Source organism: Crocodylus porosus, unplaced genomic scaffold (genome assembly GCF_001723895.1).
Source record: "Crocodylus porosus isolate Cpor-Errol unplaced genomic scaffold, CroPor_comp1, whole genome shotgun sequence".
Lineage (NCBI taxonomy): Eukaryota > Metazoa > Chordata > Crocodylia > Crocodylidae > Crocodylus > Crocodylus porosus.
Genome location: NW_017728927.1, coordinates 6,489,224 through 6,502,119, shown reverse-complemented (window position 1 = coordinate 6,502,119; position 12,896 = coordinate 6,489,224). Strand labels below are relative to the sequence as shown.

General features: G+C 53.4%; 1 protein-coding gene across 1 annotated transcript in view; it reads left to right on the top strand.

Annotated features, from left to right (window-relative positions):
* Positions 1 to 3,658: 3,658 nt before the first annotated feature.
* RAB26 (RAB26, member RAS oncogene family) overlaps positions 3,659 to 12,896 on the top strand; it is an 84,795-nt gene continuing 75,557 nt past the window's right edge. Inside the window, exon 1 of the mRNA XM_019541861.1 lies at positions 3,659 to 3,775. Within this exon, the coding sequence (XP_019397406.1) occupies positions 3,668 to 3,775 (108 nt within the window). The 5' untranslated portion in view covers positions 3,659 to 3,667. The remainder of the gene's footprint in view (positions 3,776 to 12,896) is intronic.

Genomic DNA, 12,896 nt, shown 5'->3' with positions numbered 1-12,896 from the left:
TCCCTGCGGCCCCTTCCCCACGGCCCCTCAGGGGTCCTCACGGCCCCTCGGGGGTCCCCGCCGCCCCTTCCCCGCGGCCCCTCGGGGGTCCCCGCCGCCCCTTCCCCGCGGCCCCTCGGGGGTCCCCGCCCAGCCGTTCTGGCCATCCCTGAAGGGGAAACGGGGTCTGTGCACAAGAGGGGGAAGCCGGCGGAGAGCCCACCCTTCCCTCCTCGTGGGCTCTCCTGCCCCTCCGGTGGGGTCTTCGCCTCTGGCGCTGGCTTCGCCAGGAGTTGGGAGAGAGCGGCCTGTCCCCTCCTCAGGGGTCCGGGCTCCGAGCCTCCTGCCAGAGGTCCCTGCAGGACCGAGCCCACTGAGCTGCAGCGCGAGGCATGCACCCAGAGCTCGCTTTCTTTTGCTGCCTCTGGGCACTGTCACCTCTGCTCCCCCCTTGCTGCCTGCAACAGGAGAGGGGCTCTTGGCAACCCTGCCAATGAAATGTTGTGCGTTTTGTGTCTTTATTTAGGGCCTGGGCAGCTTGTTCTCTCCGTTTCGGTTACTTCCATGGCCCCTCTCACCTTTGTCTGTGCTTGCCAGCTGAAATGCATTTGCAGAGCCTCTTTCTCCAACCTCAGACCTGCTGCCAACCCAGCCCAGAGCTCTGTTTCTTTTTCTCTTTTGGGCCCCGCGACCCAGCCGGATGAGCAGGTCTTGCCTTGAGCGCAGCCTTTCTGCATCGAAAGCTGCAAGGGGACTGATGCGTGTTGCAGCAAGGTACAGCGTGGAGGAAGACTCGGTGCCTTTGGCAACCAGCACGGCCGCGATGGGATTGAAATTCAGTGCATGCCATAACAGATCATTGGCTTTTTAAAAAGCAAATGTAGTGCTCCGGAGAGGTTGCCAGCTCTGTGGTCTGGGAGCCTGTTCGTCTCTGGAGCAGCAGCTGTGTCGGCTCCCCACCCCAGAGCTGCTTTGGCTCGCACCCCTACGTGCCATTTTTTCGGAGCCCCTCCATCCTTAGCCCTGCAGAGCTGGCCAGGGAGGGAGGCAGTAGCTGTCCCAGGTGGGACACCTGCCTGTTAGCACCCGGGCCGGGAGCACAAGCTGTTTCAAATGAGCCACAGAGCATCCGGGAGGTGGAGACCAGTTCCAGTTGCTGTTTTGGGCTTGGCTTTGTCTCTGAAGCCATGGCCAAGAGAAATGGCCCTGCACCCTGTTAAGCACTGACCTGTCACACTCTCGTTCCTCCTTGCTCGAGGCCTCCGGTCCCCAGCCAAGGTGGCGACCAGCTGCGAGGAGCGCAGGCGTGGGGCTAGGCGACGGTGGCCTGCGTCCCCGGATGAGGATCGGGCTGGCGGGGAGATGGACAGGGCCTGTTGTGGCGGTCGCTCAAGATAATGAGAAGCTCAGAGAAAATCAGAGTGGCTTTTTATAGAGTCGGTGCCTGAACCTGGAAAGATTTCTGGGCTGCTTTGTGCTGCTCTCTCGCAACGAGTTGAACCAGTGCAGTTTCCCCCCCTCCTCCTTTGCCTTTTTGTTGGGAGTAAGCGTCCCAGCTCTGCCCATGCCACTAATCTTCCTGCACTTGGACAGGCGCTGAATGGTACAGCGGGCGCTGAGAAATTGGTGTGGACCTGCTCCTCTGCCTGCAGATCCAGAGCAGTGCTCTGCCCTGCCCTGCAAGAGCCTGCTGCAGGCGGAGAGCAGGTCCCTGACTACCAGACCAGGCTAATCTGATGCAAACAGGACTCTGGAAGGAGTGTGGCCTCCTGCCTGGCTGTGGGGGGACGAGCCGGGCTTTTTCCATGGCCCTTCTTGTTGATACAGGTGTCCTCTGGGCTGTCATCTCCTGACTTCAGTGGGTTTTGGGTCTGCGAGGGGCTGGACCCTCCCCTCCCACATTCAGCGGCAGTTCAGCAGAAGTTGTGGGTGCTCTGCCCCTTGGCAATTATCCACAGAAAAAGCCCCAGGGAAGCTCGTGAGAGCCGTGCACAACTCTGCTCCCATTGCGTGGTGTAAAAGGCAGACGCGGCCGAGACCATCAGGCACTGTCAGGCCCAGCTCCAGGAGGAGATGGAGGGACCTCCCTCCCATTATGGCTCCCATTAAAAACAAGGGGCGCTGGCCCCGAGCTACAGGCTCGCACACAAGTGCTTGCGAACGGTGTCACCGCTGCCTGCTCTGCGTCCTTCGGGGGTGGCCAGAAGCAAATCGATCTAGGAGCAGTGTGACCTACATGCAGGTCTCGTCCTAGCCTCTTGTCTGAGACCCGGAAGCACAGGGTTAAACACCCCTCCAGCGGGGTTTTTTGGGAAGCATGAACTATTCCTACTCTGGGCACCCTTGTTACCCATACAGATGTCGGCTCCCTCGTGGGCTCTGGCCACCTTTTGGTCTCACTGAACATCCCCTTGTTCTTGTGTTCTGGGATGGGGAGAACAAAGCTGCCCCCGTGTCGCTCTGTGGACCAAGCAGAGGCTTGAAACCTATTCCCTTGGGTCAGGGATCTGTATGTGTGCTGCCCAAACGGCAATATTGGACCTCAGCAAGGAGCGTTCGTAGGTAGAGGAGCAGCTGACGCTGTGGATTTTCTTCCTATGCAGGGAGGTTAAAGCCAGGCTCCAGGGAAGCAACAGTGTGCACAGCTGGAGCACAGCTGTCTCGACATCCCTTACACGGCCACTTACCAGTGCCTGGGTTTTGCTGAGCTTCTCGCAGAGGTTAACGGGTGCACTTGTTAGGGGCCATTTCTGATGAGGATGCATTGTATGCAGTTCAGACCTAACCTGCGGTGATCACTTAGCAAGAAACTATTAAACGCAGTCGTGGACTAATGAGCTGCTCGGGGAAAACGGCAGTTCGTTTTAAGAGCGGCATAATCACGTCATTCAAGTGTAAAACTCTAAATCGAAGGATTTTTTTTTTTCTTTAAAAAAAAAAAAAAAGGAAAAAAAGAAAGCCGTGTTATAATTAGAGTTCAAGCCAGCTGAAGCTCTAGGAAGCCGTCTTCTCACCTGACTGACACCTGGGACCTATTTCATGTTCCCTTCGGAGGCCAAATTACCCAAAAACGAACTTGGGAGGAGCAGGCGATCTCATGACACAAAGCACAGGCTGCGTTCAGGGACCTGCTCCCGGCTTGGCTGCGGGGTCTCGGAGAGAAGCGCTTAGCTCCTGTGTCCACTCCTCCCACCCTGCATGCAGTGGGCCTGATCTAAGCCGGCTCTGAGAGCAGCGAGGGCCAAGTCGGCTGCAAAGCAGCTGGAGACGCAGCAGCTGGAGACTTCTGCGTGGATTTTCATACACGGTTGAATTTGCCCAGAAGGAGCTGCTTGTTTCCAGCCTCCAGCTCGCCATCCGATTGACCTTCATTATGGCAGGAGCTGTCCAGCTCCGCTTCGGAGCCAGGCTGGGGGCAGGGTGCTGGGGAGTGATGGGCATGGGTCTCTTAGATCATGCCCTTACAAGCAGAGGACCGTCTCTCCCCTGGGTTTCGGTAGCTATTAATCTGCTGCGCTGCTGCGCTTAGGCGCAGGCCTTGCTGCCGACGTGAGCAGCCCTTGGTGCTTCGGTGGGGTTTGGGGCAGCTAGTCCCAGCTGGTGTAGTTGCGTTTCCCTCTAGGAGGGTCCTTCTCCTCCTGTTTTCCAAGCGGCACCTGAATCCCCTCTTCTTCCTTCTCTGCAGGTGATGCTGGTCGGCGACTCTGGGGTTGGCAAAACCTGCCTGCTGGTGCGGTTTAAAGACGGCGCTTTCCTGGCCGGCAGCTTCATCTCCACAGTTGGAATTGACTTCAGGGTAAGGCGCTGTCAAGCAGTTCTAGAAACCATTTCTCCACCCAATTTCCCTTTTTGCATGGTTGGAGATGCCAGCCTCTGTGGTTCTCAGGCGGTCAAATTTGATGAGCATCACACCCAGGGAATAATGAAATGTCTCGCCTTCGAAATGACCGGCTCCTCTCCTCCAGGGCACTGCTAGGGTTACACATCTGGGCGTGGCACAGCTGGCAGGTTATTTATCAGCGCCAGCATTGTAACGATTGCCCCCTAAATGAGGAGGAACGCATGCCTTAGATTGACCAACGCTGGTGACCTCCAGGCAATTGCAGTTACCACCTGTGGCCGCTCCATGGCTTGTTTGATGTATTATTTGGGTTGCGGTGCCATCCTTGCAGGTGTCGGACATCCCGGTGGGGCCGTATGAGCTGCTACCCTCCCTGGGAGGAGGGAGGTTTTGCGGGGGAAACTAATGTCTTTAGGGCTGGGAGCAGGAGGACAGGAGGCTATTGGCCAGGGGACTCTGGTTCAATACCTGGCCTCCCCTGCCCTGTCTCTCCTTGGAGACAGGCCAGGTGGTGGATGTGCCCAATGGGAGCAGGAACCCATGCAGCCTCTGAACGCACATTGGTGGGGTTTGCCTGTCAGCCATGCCCCCTGTGATGGGCATTGCAATGCAAGGGCCCTCCGTGGCTTGGAGACTGGCTAGCCACATGTGGGTCCCACGAACGAACCGGTTGCAGTTCTTCCCTCCTCCCAGGCGCTGCTCTGTGTTGCTTGAGCACCAGGCATGAAACCACCCTCCTCATCACGTGTAGTTAAGAAGCTATGTGGCTCATATTCATGCACAGATACCTGAAGGTTTCCCATGCACCTATCTAAGTTCCCCCTCTCTTTTTTTTTTTTCCCACTGAACCCAGCTTCTTTCACCTCCTGGAGTGTCCCAGTTGCCGACGAACAGCTGAAGTTTGCCTCCAGATTTAAATCATACATAGGCTTTTTATTATTTTTTTAAAAAAACCAAAAGCCAGTCTTTATGCAAAATATTTTCATACGTTGAATAGCCCCAGCTCCTAAAATCCGTATAAGAGCTATAAATAAATAAAAACACCTTGCAATGTTTGCAAGTGAAGCTTTGCGCTGTTGTGCTAATGCATGAGACCAGGGAGCGGAGTAGAGTGGGAGCTGACTGTGAATAGATGGGGACCCCCGTGGTCTGTTTTCAGTGTCTCGGCTCAGAGATGCAAACAAGTAAACAGCCAGCCTCTGTGGTGCAGAGTCAATTAGACCATTAGAGTTTGTTCAGTTCGGGTAATCTAAAGTGGTGCGAGGAGTGAAGGGAAAGACTTGTGTTCTCTGAAAACATAATAATAATCATTACGATGCTGCTGCAACCCCTCTCCCCAGAGACGCTTGCCTTTGAAAAAGGCCTGCGTGCTGTGATTTGAGTTGAGACAGACCTTCTCGTGTAAAAATAGGACCTGCTGCTTGGGAACCTGTTGCCTCTGCAAGATCTTAAGATCTCCGGCTTATAAATCTGGGGCGCTCTGTTGGTCTCCTGGCTCTAAGTGAGTCTTGGCATCATTCTGCTTCGTGCTGGGGAGCTCTTGACTAGAAATGGTTGAGAACCACTGGTGTAAAAAATAATCTGCAGCAAAATTTTGCATGCGTCGGATGGCTAGATGACGGGGACCGTGCCTACTCTCCGAGCAGTTCTGCATGCACGAGAGATTCAAAGCTCCGTGTGACCCTGCTACCGTTGCTCACGGTGTGGGTGAATAAATGTACAGACCTTTGTGGGGAGGAAGGAGAGCACTGCAGAACTGCTGATGACTGGAGACTTTTCCTTCGCAATGCAAATGCCTTGATACGCTGGTGAGCAAAGGGAGTCGGGCTGCCTGGCGCTCTGGCAGGCATGCCTTTGGAGGCAGCGAGCAAACCTGCTGTGCAAATGTCTGAGCCGAAGCCACCCTGGCTGAGACGATCAGTATTGCAGAGCCATTGCCACGAGAGATGGCTCGGGTGGGAACATGCAGAACGGGGAACAGCCTCCTGGTTCTCAGAAAGCGTGCTGTTTACCTGGCTGTCAAATGCAAAGGGATGGGCAGCTGGCACGGAGAGCACAGCTGGGGGCAGTATGGTCGGGTCTGGGAGGACCGTCCCGGCTGATCCGGGGTGCAGCTGAGAGCAGCGTTGCATGGCTGCGGTGCATGGCACCAGTCCCTACAGCCACGCTGCAAAGGTGACGAGACTGTGGCTGGCTGGAGCATTCCCGGAGAGCGCTCTTTGCTTGGAAAGCCCCATCCTGCAAGAGCCTTTCCAAAGACACACACCTGGCTTTCCAACAGCATTTGGGTTCATTTGCACGCTTAATGCTAGTTGTGTGTGCATTCAGCGTTGGTGCCAGGTGGGCTGTAGCAGCCTAGGTTTTAGATGAACTTGGACAGGACTGCCCCTGGGAGTAGGATGCTTAAGAGCCCACTTCTGGCATCCAGGAGAGTTATAGCTGGGGCAGCAGTAAGAGGCCTCTCCCTAGCTATGCCTTGTCCTTTGCAGAGGTGCAGCCCATCCCTGCTCTGCTGGAGGGATGGTGCATTTTGGGGTGACCCTGGGGTACAGCGTGCTCTGCCTGGATGAGCTCCTACCCTGGGGAGGTGGAGATTTCCCTGCAGTATTAGTCTTGCGGTGCCATTTCTCAGCGCAGCACTAGGGAGAGTGGCCTTGTTCCCTGCCACTGCTTGCAAACACCGCCTGGTTTATCTTTATATCATTTTGTGCTATAATTAAGGGAGAGTGGTCTGGGGAGAGGAGACTCTACAGCAATAAACGTGGCATTTACTGTCTTGTAAAAGCTGACGAGAAGCTGTTTATTGCCCAGGGAGCTGGATCCGGGAACACCTTGTACATCCTGCCTTATTTGTTTTCCTCGCTATGGCATCTCGCTTTGCACCAGGTTCTCCGCTCCTGGCCACAGCAAGGGTTGACCCAGCAACGGGAGGGAAGGATGCGGTGTTTGCATCCAGTGCACCAGGCAGGCAGCTCCTGTCTGTGGCCGTCTCAGTGAAGGGCTCTGCGTGCTGATGTGCATGGTTTTCATTTCTACTAAGCTTCTCTAGGTCAGTGATTCTCAACCAGGGCTCCTCTGAGATCCTTTGAAGGGTGCCTTGACACGTGAGGAGATGAGCTGAGATGTGCGGGCTTGGGCTTCTCCCTGGCCAGCCCCTCCGCACGGAGGTAAGCGCTGCAATGAATACGTGGTGGTTGAAATGGGATACGGCTCAATTCACACGTGTTACGGAGGGGGTTTGAGTCTACTGAAGGGCGTCTCTTGAAGGGAAGCTGCAGGACGACTGAGCAGGGGTAGGATGAGTGTGATAAATGGTGCCCACCTGGCAAAGACCAGGGCATAGACAAAAGGACCGTGCGGTTCCCGGATTGCTTGGATTTCTTGAGCCCAGCCAGGTATCGGGAGCTGTAGGGCAGAGCTCATCCAGGGGCAGAGCGATTTTTTTCACATGCTTTTCAGCATAGGTATTTTGCCATCAACATACTGAAGTGCTCTGGCCCATTCTGGAAGGGACCAAAACATGGGGGAATGAACTTGGGACAAAAGTCAGCCTCCCCCCTTTGCTTTTGGTTTGAATTTTTTGAGAGTGCATCATTGGAAAGGGCCTATTTTTGGTCCTCCCTAGTGGGTAGTGGCTGTGGCACACGGATAAGATGCTGTGTGATAAGTCAGGGTGCGAGACTGCACCACGTGAGCTACCCCACAATACGTGCCTGTGTGCACACCTGTTCCCTGCAGCAGTTGCACCAGAGCATAGCCCTGTCTCTCTGAGGAGTGACTTACCCCACCCTGATCAAGGTGGAAGAGCATGCACACGGGCACTTATCCCAGAATAGCTCATGCACGGTAAATTCACAGCTCGCTTCACCTCTTGGTAAGCGCTTCGACTGCTGCTCTCCCAGGAAAGCTGAGCCAAGCATGCGAGGGACGGGGGCAAGAGTGCACGTGAGCCGGCAGTAAAGGCTGACTGAATGAGTGCTCATGGAAAAGGCTGAGAATCGCAGAGACCTTTGGACTGAGCACATGGGTGTGCATGGGGCTGGCTGCTTTGTTTCCTTTCCATCCAGACAGATGCTGTCCAGGAGCGGCACTCTGCTGTGTTCCCCCAGTCCCGGTTTATAGCCACAGCTGGGGTTGATTTATTTTTTCCCTCCAGCAGAAGCCATCGTCGGCACCATCCGTGCACGCTGCTGACATCTTGCTGCAGTCGGGCAGGTGAAAGCAGCCTCTGCCCAGCCGGCATAATACTTCCAAATAACAGCGCAGTGATTCCCTTTGAAAAATCCCCTTTTAGCAAGGCTTAGATGTTCAAAGCCTTCTCTCCGTGGCGGCTTTGCTGACAATTTCTGTAATAGGGAGCCAAGATTGAGCCTGTTTCACAAATAACATCCCTGTTTGTCCAGTCACTTTGGAGACAAAGGAGCTGCCTCTGAAATGGGTGCAGTGAGTTCTCCCTTGCGCGGTGCTCTGCTTTCTCCCAGGCACAGCCAGGGTAAATAAATCAGCGTAGCTCACCCGAAATCAGTAGGTTGGAGTCTGCTAATACTGGCTGAAAAGCTGGCGCCGTAGCCCCATGCGAATGTCCCTGCTGTCCCCCCGATGAAGGGGAGACCTGGAGGGGGAGTGTGTTGTGTTGCCCACTACTCCTCTCTTAGCAGGCTCCAGGTGAGGAGGGTCTGCATGGCTGGGCCATCTCCTGGGCCACGGGATGTAGGTGCTCAGCAGCTCCTGAACTTGTGGATGTGCAACAAGTCGGTGGTCTTGAGTACTAAAGCAGCAGTCATCAGCTGCCTTCTCCCCCAGGCTTGCCTTGAGAGACCCCTGGCGTCTTATTATCTGCCCCTGAACCATCCATTTCTCCTGAGTGTACGAACGTTGCGGTATCTTGAGATGCTTTCCGCTCATTCAATAGCCTCCGGGTAAGCACGACGCAATCCCATGTCCAAGGGAAGAGAATTGATTTCAGATGGGCATATTTTCCCTGCCTGGGAAGCATCTGCATTTGGGAAACTATTTACTTTAGACTGAAAAACGTAACGCGGACCCTGAAAACAAACAAACCTGTTCCCTCCGCACGCCGGCACTGAGGCATGACTGTTTGCAGGCTGCCGTCTCAGAGCCCATGTGCAGCTGAGCGTGTGGGGGAAAGAAGCCTGAAGAGCAAACCGTGCACGTCGCGCAAACCCGGTTGAGGGCAGAGCAGACCTCTCTGCACGCTCCGTCCTGAAACAAAGCGCGTCGATGAAAGAGAAAATCGCCCCACCATTGGAGCTCCCCGGTGCATTTTTGGCAGTGGGGCCGGCCGGATTGACGCGATGCTTATAAAGGCTTTTCCAGGCCAGAACAATGATGATGTTTGAATGAGGGGGTGTCTGCAGACTTGGGATCACGCGTGCAAAATTGGGAGATTGCATCCCATCTGCAGAGGTTTTCCGGTTCTTCTCTGGACGTGGCTGTGCGGTCGGTTCGTTCACAGCCCAACGCATCAAAGTGCTGACGGGCGAACCTACATCCTGTCGCCTTTGGTGGAGCTGCTCCATCTGCTCCTGATCTGTCCTGATCGGGGATGCTTTCCTCAGCGTAGGACTCGCAGCTGCTCAGACACCTAGATATGCTTGCGACGTAAGGGGCAGGATCAATGCATGGGAACGGTTTGGCTTGATCAGTAATAGGGTCAAGGTGGGTGCGTGCAGACTTATCTATTAGCAGTCTGCTATTACTGCACTATTGCTTGTTTTCATTATCAGGAGTTTTTATGATGAGAGAGGGAAAGAGAGCCAGGGGAGGCTGCACTGATGTGGCTGGGGTGATCCCGAGTAGGGACATGCATGGAGAGAAGCGATGGAAAAGAAAAGGCGGTGACAAAGGTCGAGATGGAGTGATGTAGTCAGGAAAGACGCCAGCAGACAGGGGTTATGAACAGAAGATACCCCGGATTGGAATAAATGGAAAAGGAGGATCCAAGGAGCTGCCCCAGCAGTGGCCCGGGACTGAGCGGAAATGAGAGAGGGGAAAAGGCACACGCGTGCTCTCTCGCTTTCACTGCTCCCTTCCTAACGGGCGAGCATCAAGAGCACATCTCCATCGGCACTGATTACGACAAGCCACGCTCTTCATTTCCTCCCATGCACCTTGTGAGTCTGGCCCCTTGCTGCTCAGCCAGCCACTCGGGGCCTGCTTCCGATCTCTGCCATCTTGGGGGGATTTTCCAAGGCGCTGTTTTGTTCCCAAAGCTTCATGACTCTTGTTTCTGGTGCCTGCTCGAGGGAGTTGGACTTCTCTCCCTCTTCAAGGACAGAGCACTCAGTAATGAGCTCCTGGTAGCAATACTCGCTCATGTGAAAGGTGCAAGCCGGGATGCACGAAGTCCTTTGCACCTCTGCAGTGGTTCAGGTGACAGGAGTTATTCTGCCTTTCAGACGTTTTTCCTGCCTTTCTTATGAAACCAGTTTGCTAGTAGAGCAGCCGCTGGATCCATCACTCCACGCCTTCCCTTTGTACGGCTGTGACAATCGCTTCGGCCCCAAGCACCGGTGTGACCTGCGCCTTGAGTCTGTGCCTGTCCCGTGACACTTTCCCTGCTGCACCTGCCTGTTCCTGCCTGCCTTTTTTTTTTTTTGGCAGGCAGCATCTCCAGACTTGCAAGAATCTGGCCCCAAGTGTTGATTAAAAGTGTTAGGTACTTGCTGTGCCTGTGATCTCAAACAGGCACAAAAATATAACCTTGTCAGCTTATTCAGTGTCCTTAATACCCAGACACAGCACAGGGTGTTTGGATTCATCTTGCAGAGAACAAGCACTTTTCCTCTAATAGCTCCTGTTTTCAACACTTCCTCAGATCTGTTTCTCTTGGAGGATTTCCATGAGATCAGCCTGCCTTTCAAGTTGCTAGTAAGCAAGGGTGTGAACAGTAACTTTCTAGTGCTTGTCTTTTCCCAGTACAGTGACTAGCAAAAGAGAGAAAGGGGACTGCTGGCCCGGAAGGAAAAAAGAGACAAGGGTACGTGCAAATAAGTGTAAAATACTGAGCTAGTATATGAGTTGATATAATCCACTGAGTTACTTTGGTCTCCTGGAAGGCGGCAGGGTCCAGTGGTGAGAGCAAAGCACTCTGTATCAGGCCCCTCACACCCTGATCCCAATGCCCAACCACCCCAGCTGCCAACTTTAACCAAGTCACCCATGCTATCTCATGGCCCCCTCCCCCTCTGGACTTTGACAACTGGACTTCAAACGTTAGATTTCGTGATGGATGCTGCGCACTTCCTTTCTGCAAATTAATATTTAAAAAATGTTTTTCAGCTTTCAAACATTCTCCCCCCTGGCCCAGCAACTGTGGCATCAAAAGTCAGTCTGAAAATCTCACGAATTATTTCCTGGGTTGCTTTGTACATTGAGGACCCATACATGTGCATTTATACTGGCTTAAATTTACTGCACAGTAAGTGGGAATAGGCCGGCGTCTACACAGGCAGGCACTGAGGCACATTAGTACTGTGTGTGGACTGACCTGGGACAGTTACACGTGCATTACTGCACAGCAACTAATCGGGTGTAAATTTGATACCTGCGTGATGCAAGTATCAAATTTATGTTCAAGTCAGCATTAGTCGCCATATTTACTGTGCAGTACAGGTGTGCATGTGTAGACACTAATTTCGGTTACTGCGCAGTAAATGCACATGTGTAGATGCACTCGTAGACAGTCAACTTATAGTTATCTTGCTTCTCCAGTATTATCTGGCAAAGCTGAGTGTATTGGAGTAGTCATGTGCAGATTAGAAGAGAAAAGGGATCAGTGTACAGAGCCTGGAAGTTATTACCAACTTTGAAAAGGTCTGATAATTTTTTTGGACATGAAGGCAGATTTCTGATTGTGCACCTCTCTTCCCATTAAGGCAATCTTATTTGCAGTAACTGTCTAATTGTACCTCTCTCCCTGCATGACAGGGCCAATGAGTATATTTTACTTGATAGCACGGGAAGCTTCTGTCACATGGGTGCATTTGCTTTTAATCTGTGTATCTAATAACAAAACTGTTGCAGCACAACTCCTTATTTTTGGGGGGTGGGAATCCAGGGATTTGGAAGCAATTGTTTTGATTAAAGTAAATTAGGGATAAATTGTTCCAAATAGGCTGTAATCAAAGGACTGTATGCAGACAGTAGTGGGGCTATCAGGGCGTAATGGAAAGTGAAAGTAATTATTTTGTCCTGCTGTGGGAAGACCATGGTAAAGTGTGCTGAGAACCGGCTGCAAATGTATCAGACTGCTTAGTATGCTCAGCTTCTCTGGCGAAGGCTAATAGTCTACAGGAACTGAAGCTTTGTACCGAGTCCTGTAGCCAGTATTGCTACCCTCGTTTTACAGTGCAGGGAGATAGCTTGGGTGGCTTGTTTGAGGTTGGAGGCTGGACTCATTGGTGGTTAGGAACAGGAAGCCCGGGACCTGATGCAAAGGGCTTTGCTCTGATCATTGTACTCTGCTGCCTTCCATGCAGCCCAAATGCCCCAAGTGCTCCAGTAACACAGCAGGTTGGGTCAAAGGTTCACGAGCAAAGGTTCGCGGGGATGATGCTCAGGGGCAACCAGCATGGGTTCATTAGGGGCAGGTCCTGTCAGACGAACCTGATTCCCTTCTACGATCAGGTCACAAGATCCTTGGACGCAGGTGTTGCAGTGGATGTAGTCTTTCTGAACTTCAGGAAGGCCTTCGACACTGTGTCTCACCCCATCCTCATTAAAAAGCTAGGTGACTGTGGCATTGATGCCTACACCGTCAGATGGGTCACCAGTTGCGGCTGAGGGGTCGCACCCAGACAGCGGTGGTGGACAGGGCATATTTGACCTGGAGGGATGTGGGCTGTGGGGTCCCCCAGGGCTCGGTCCTCAGGCCCTCACTGTTCAATCTCTTTATTAGTGACTTGGACAAGGGGGTGGAAAGCACCTTGTTCAAATTTGCGGGTGACACCAAGATTTGGGGTGAGGTGGGTACGCTAGAAGGGAGGGACAGGATACAGCTGGACCTGGACAGGTTACAGGGGTGGGCGGATGAGAACAGGATGGGATTCAACAC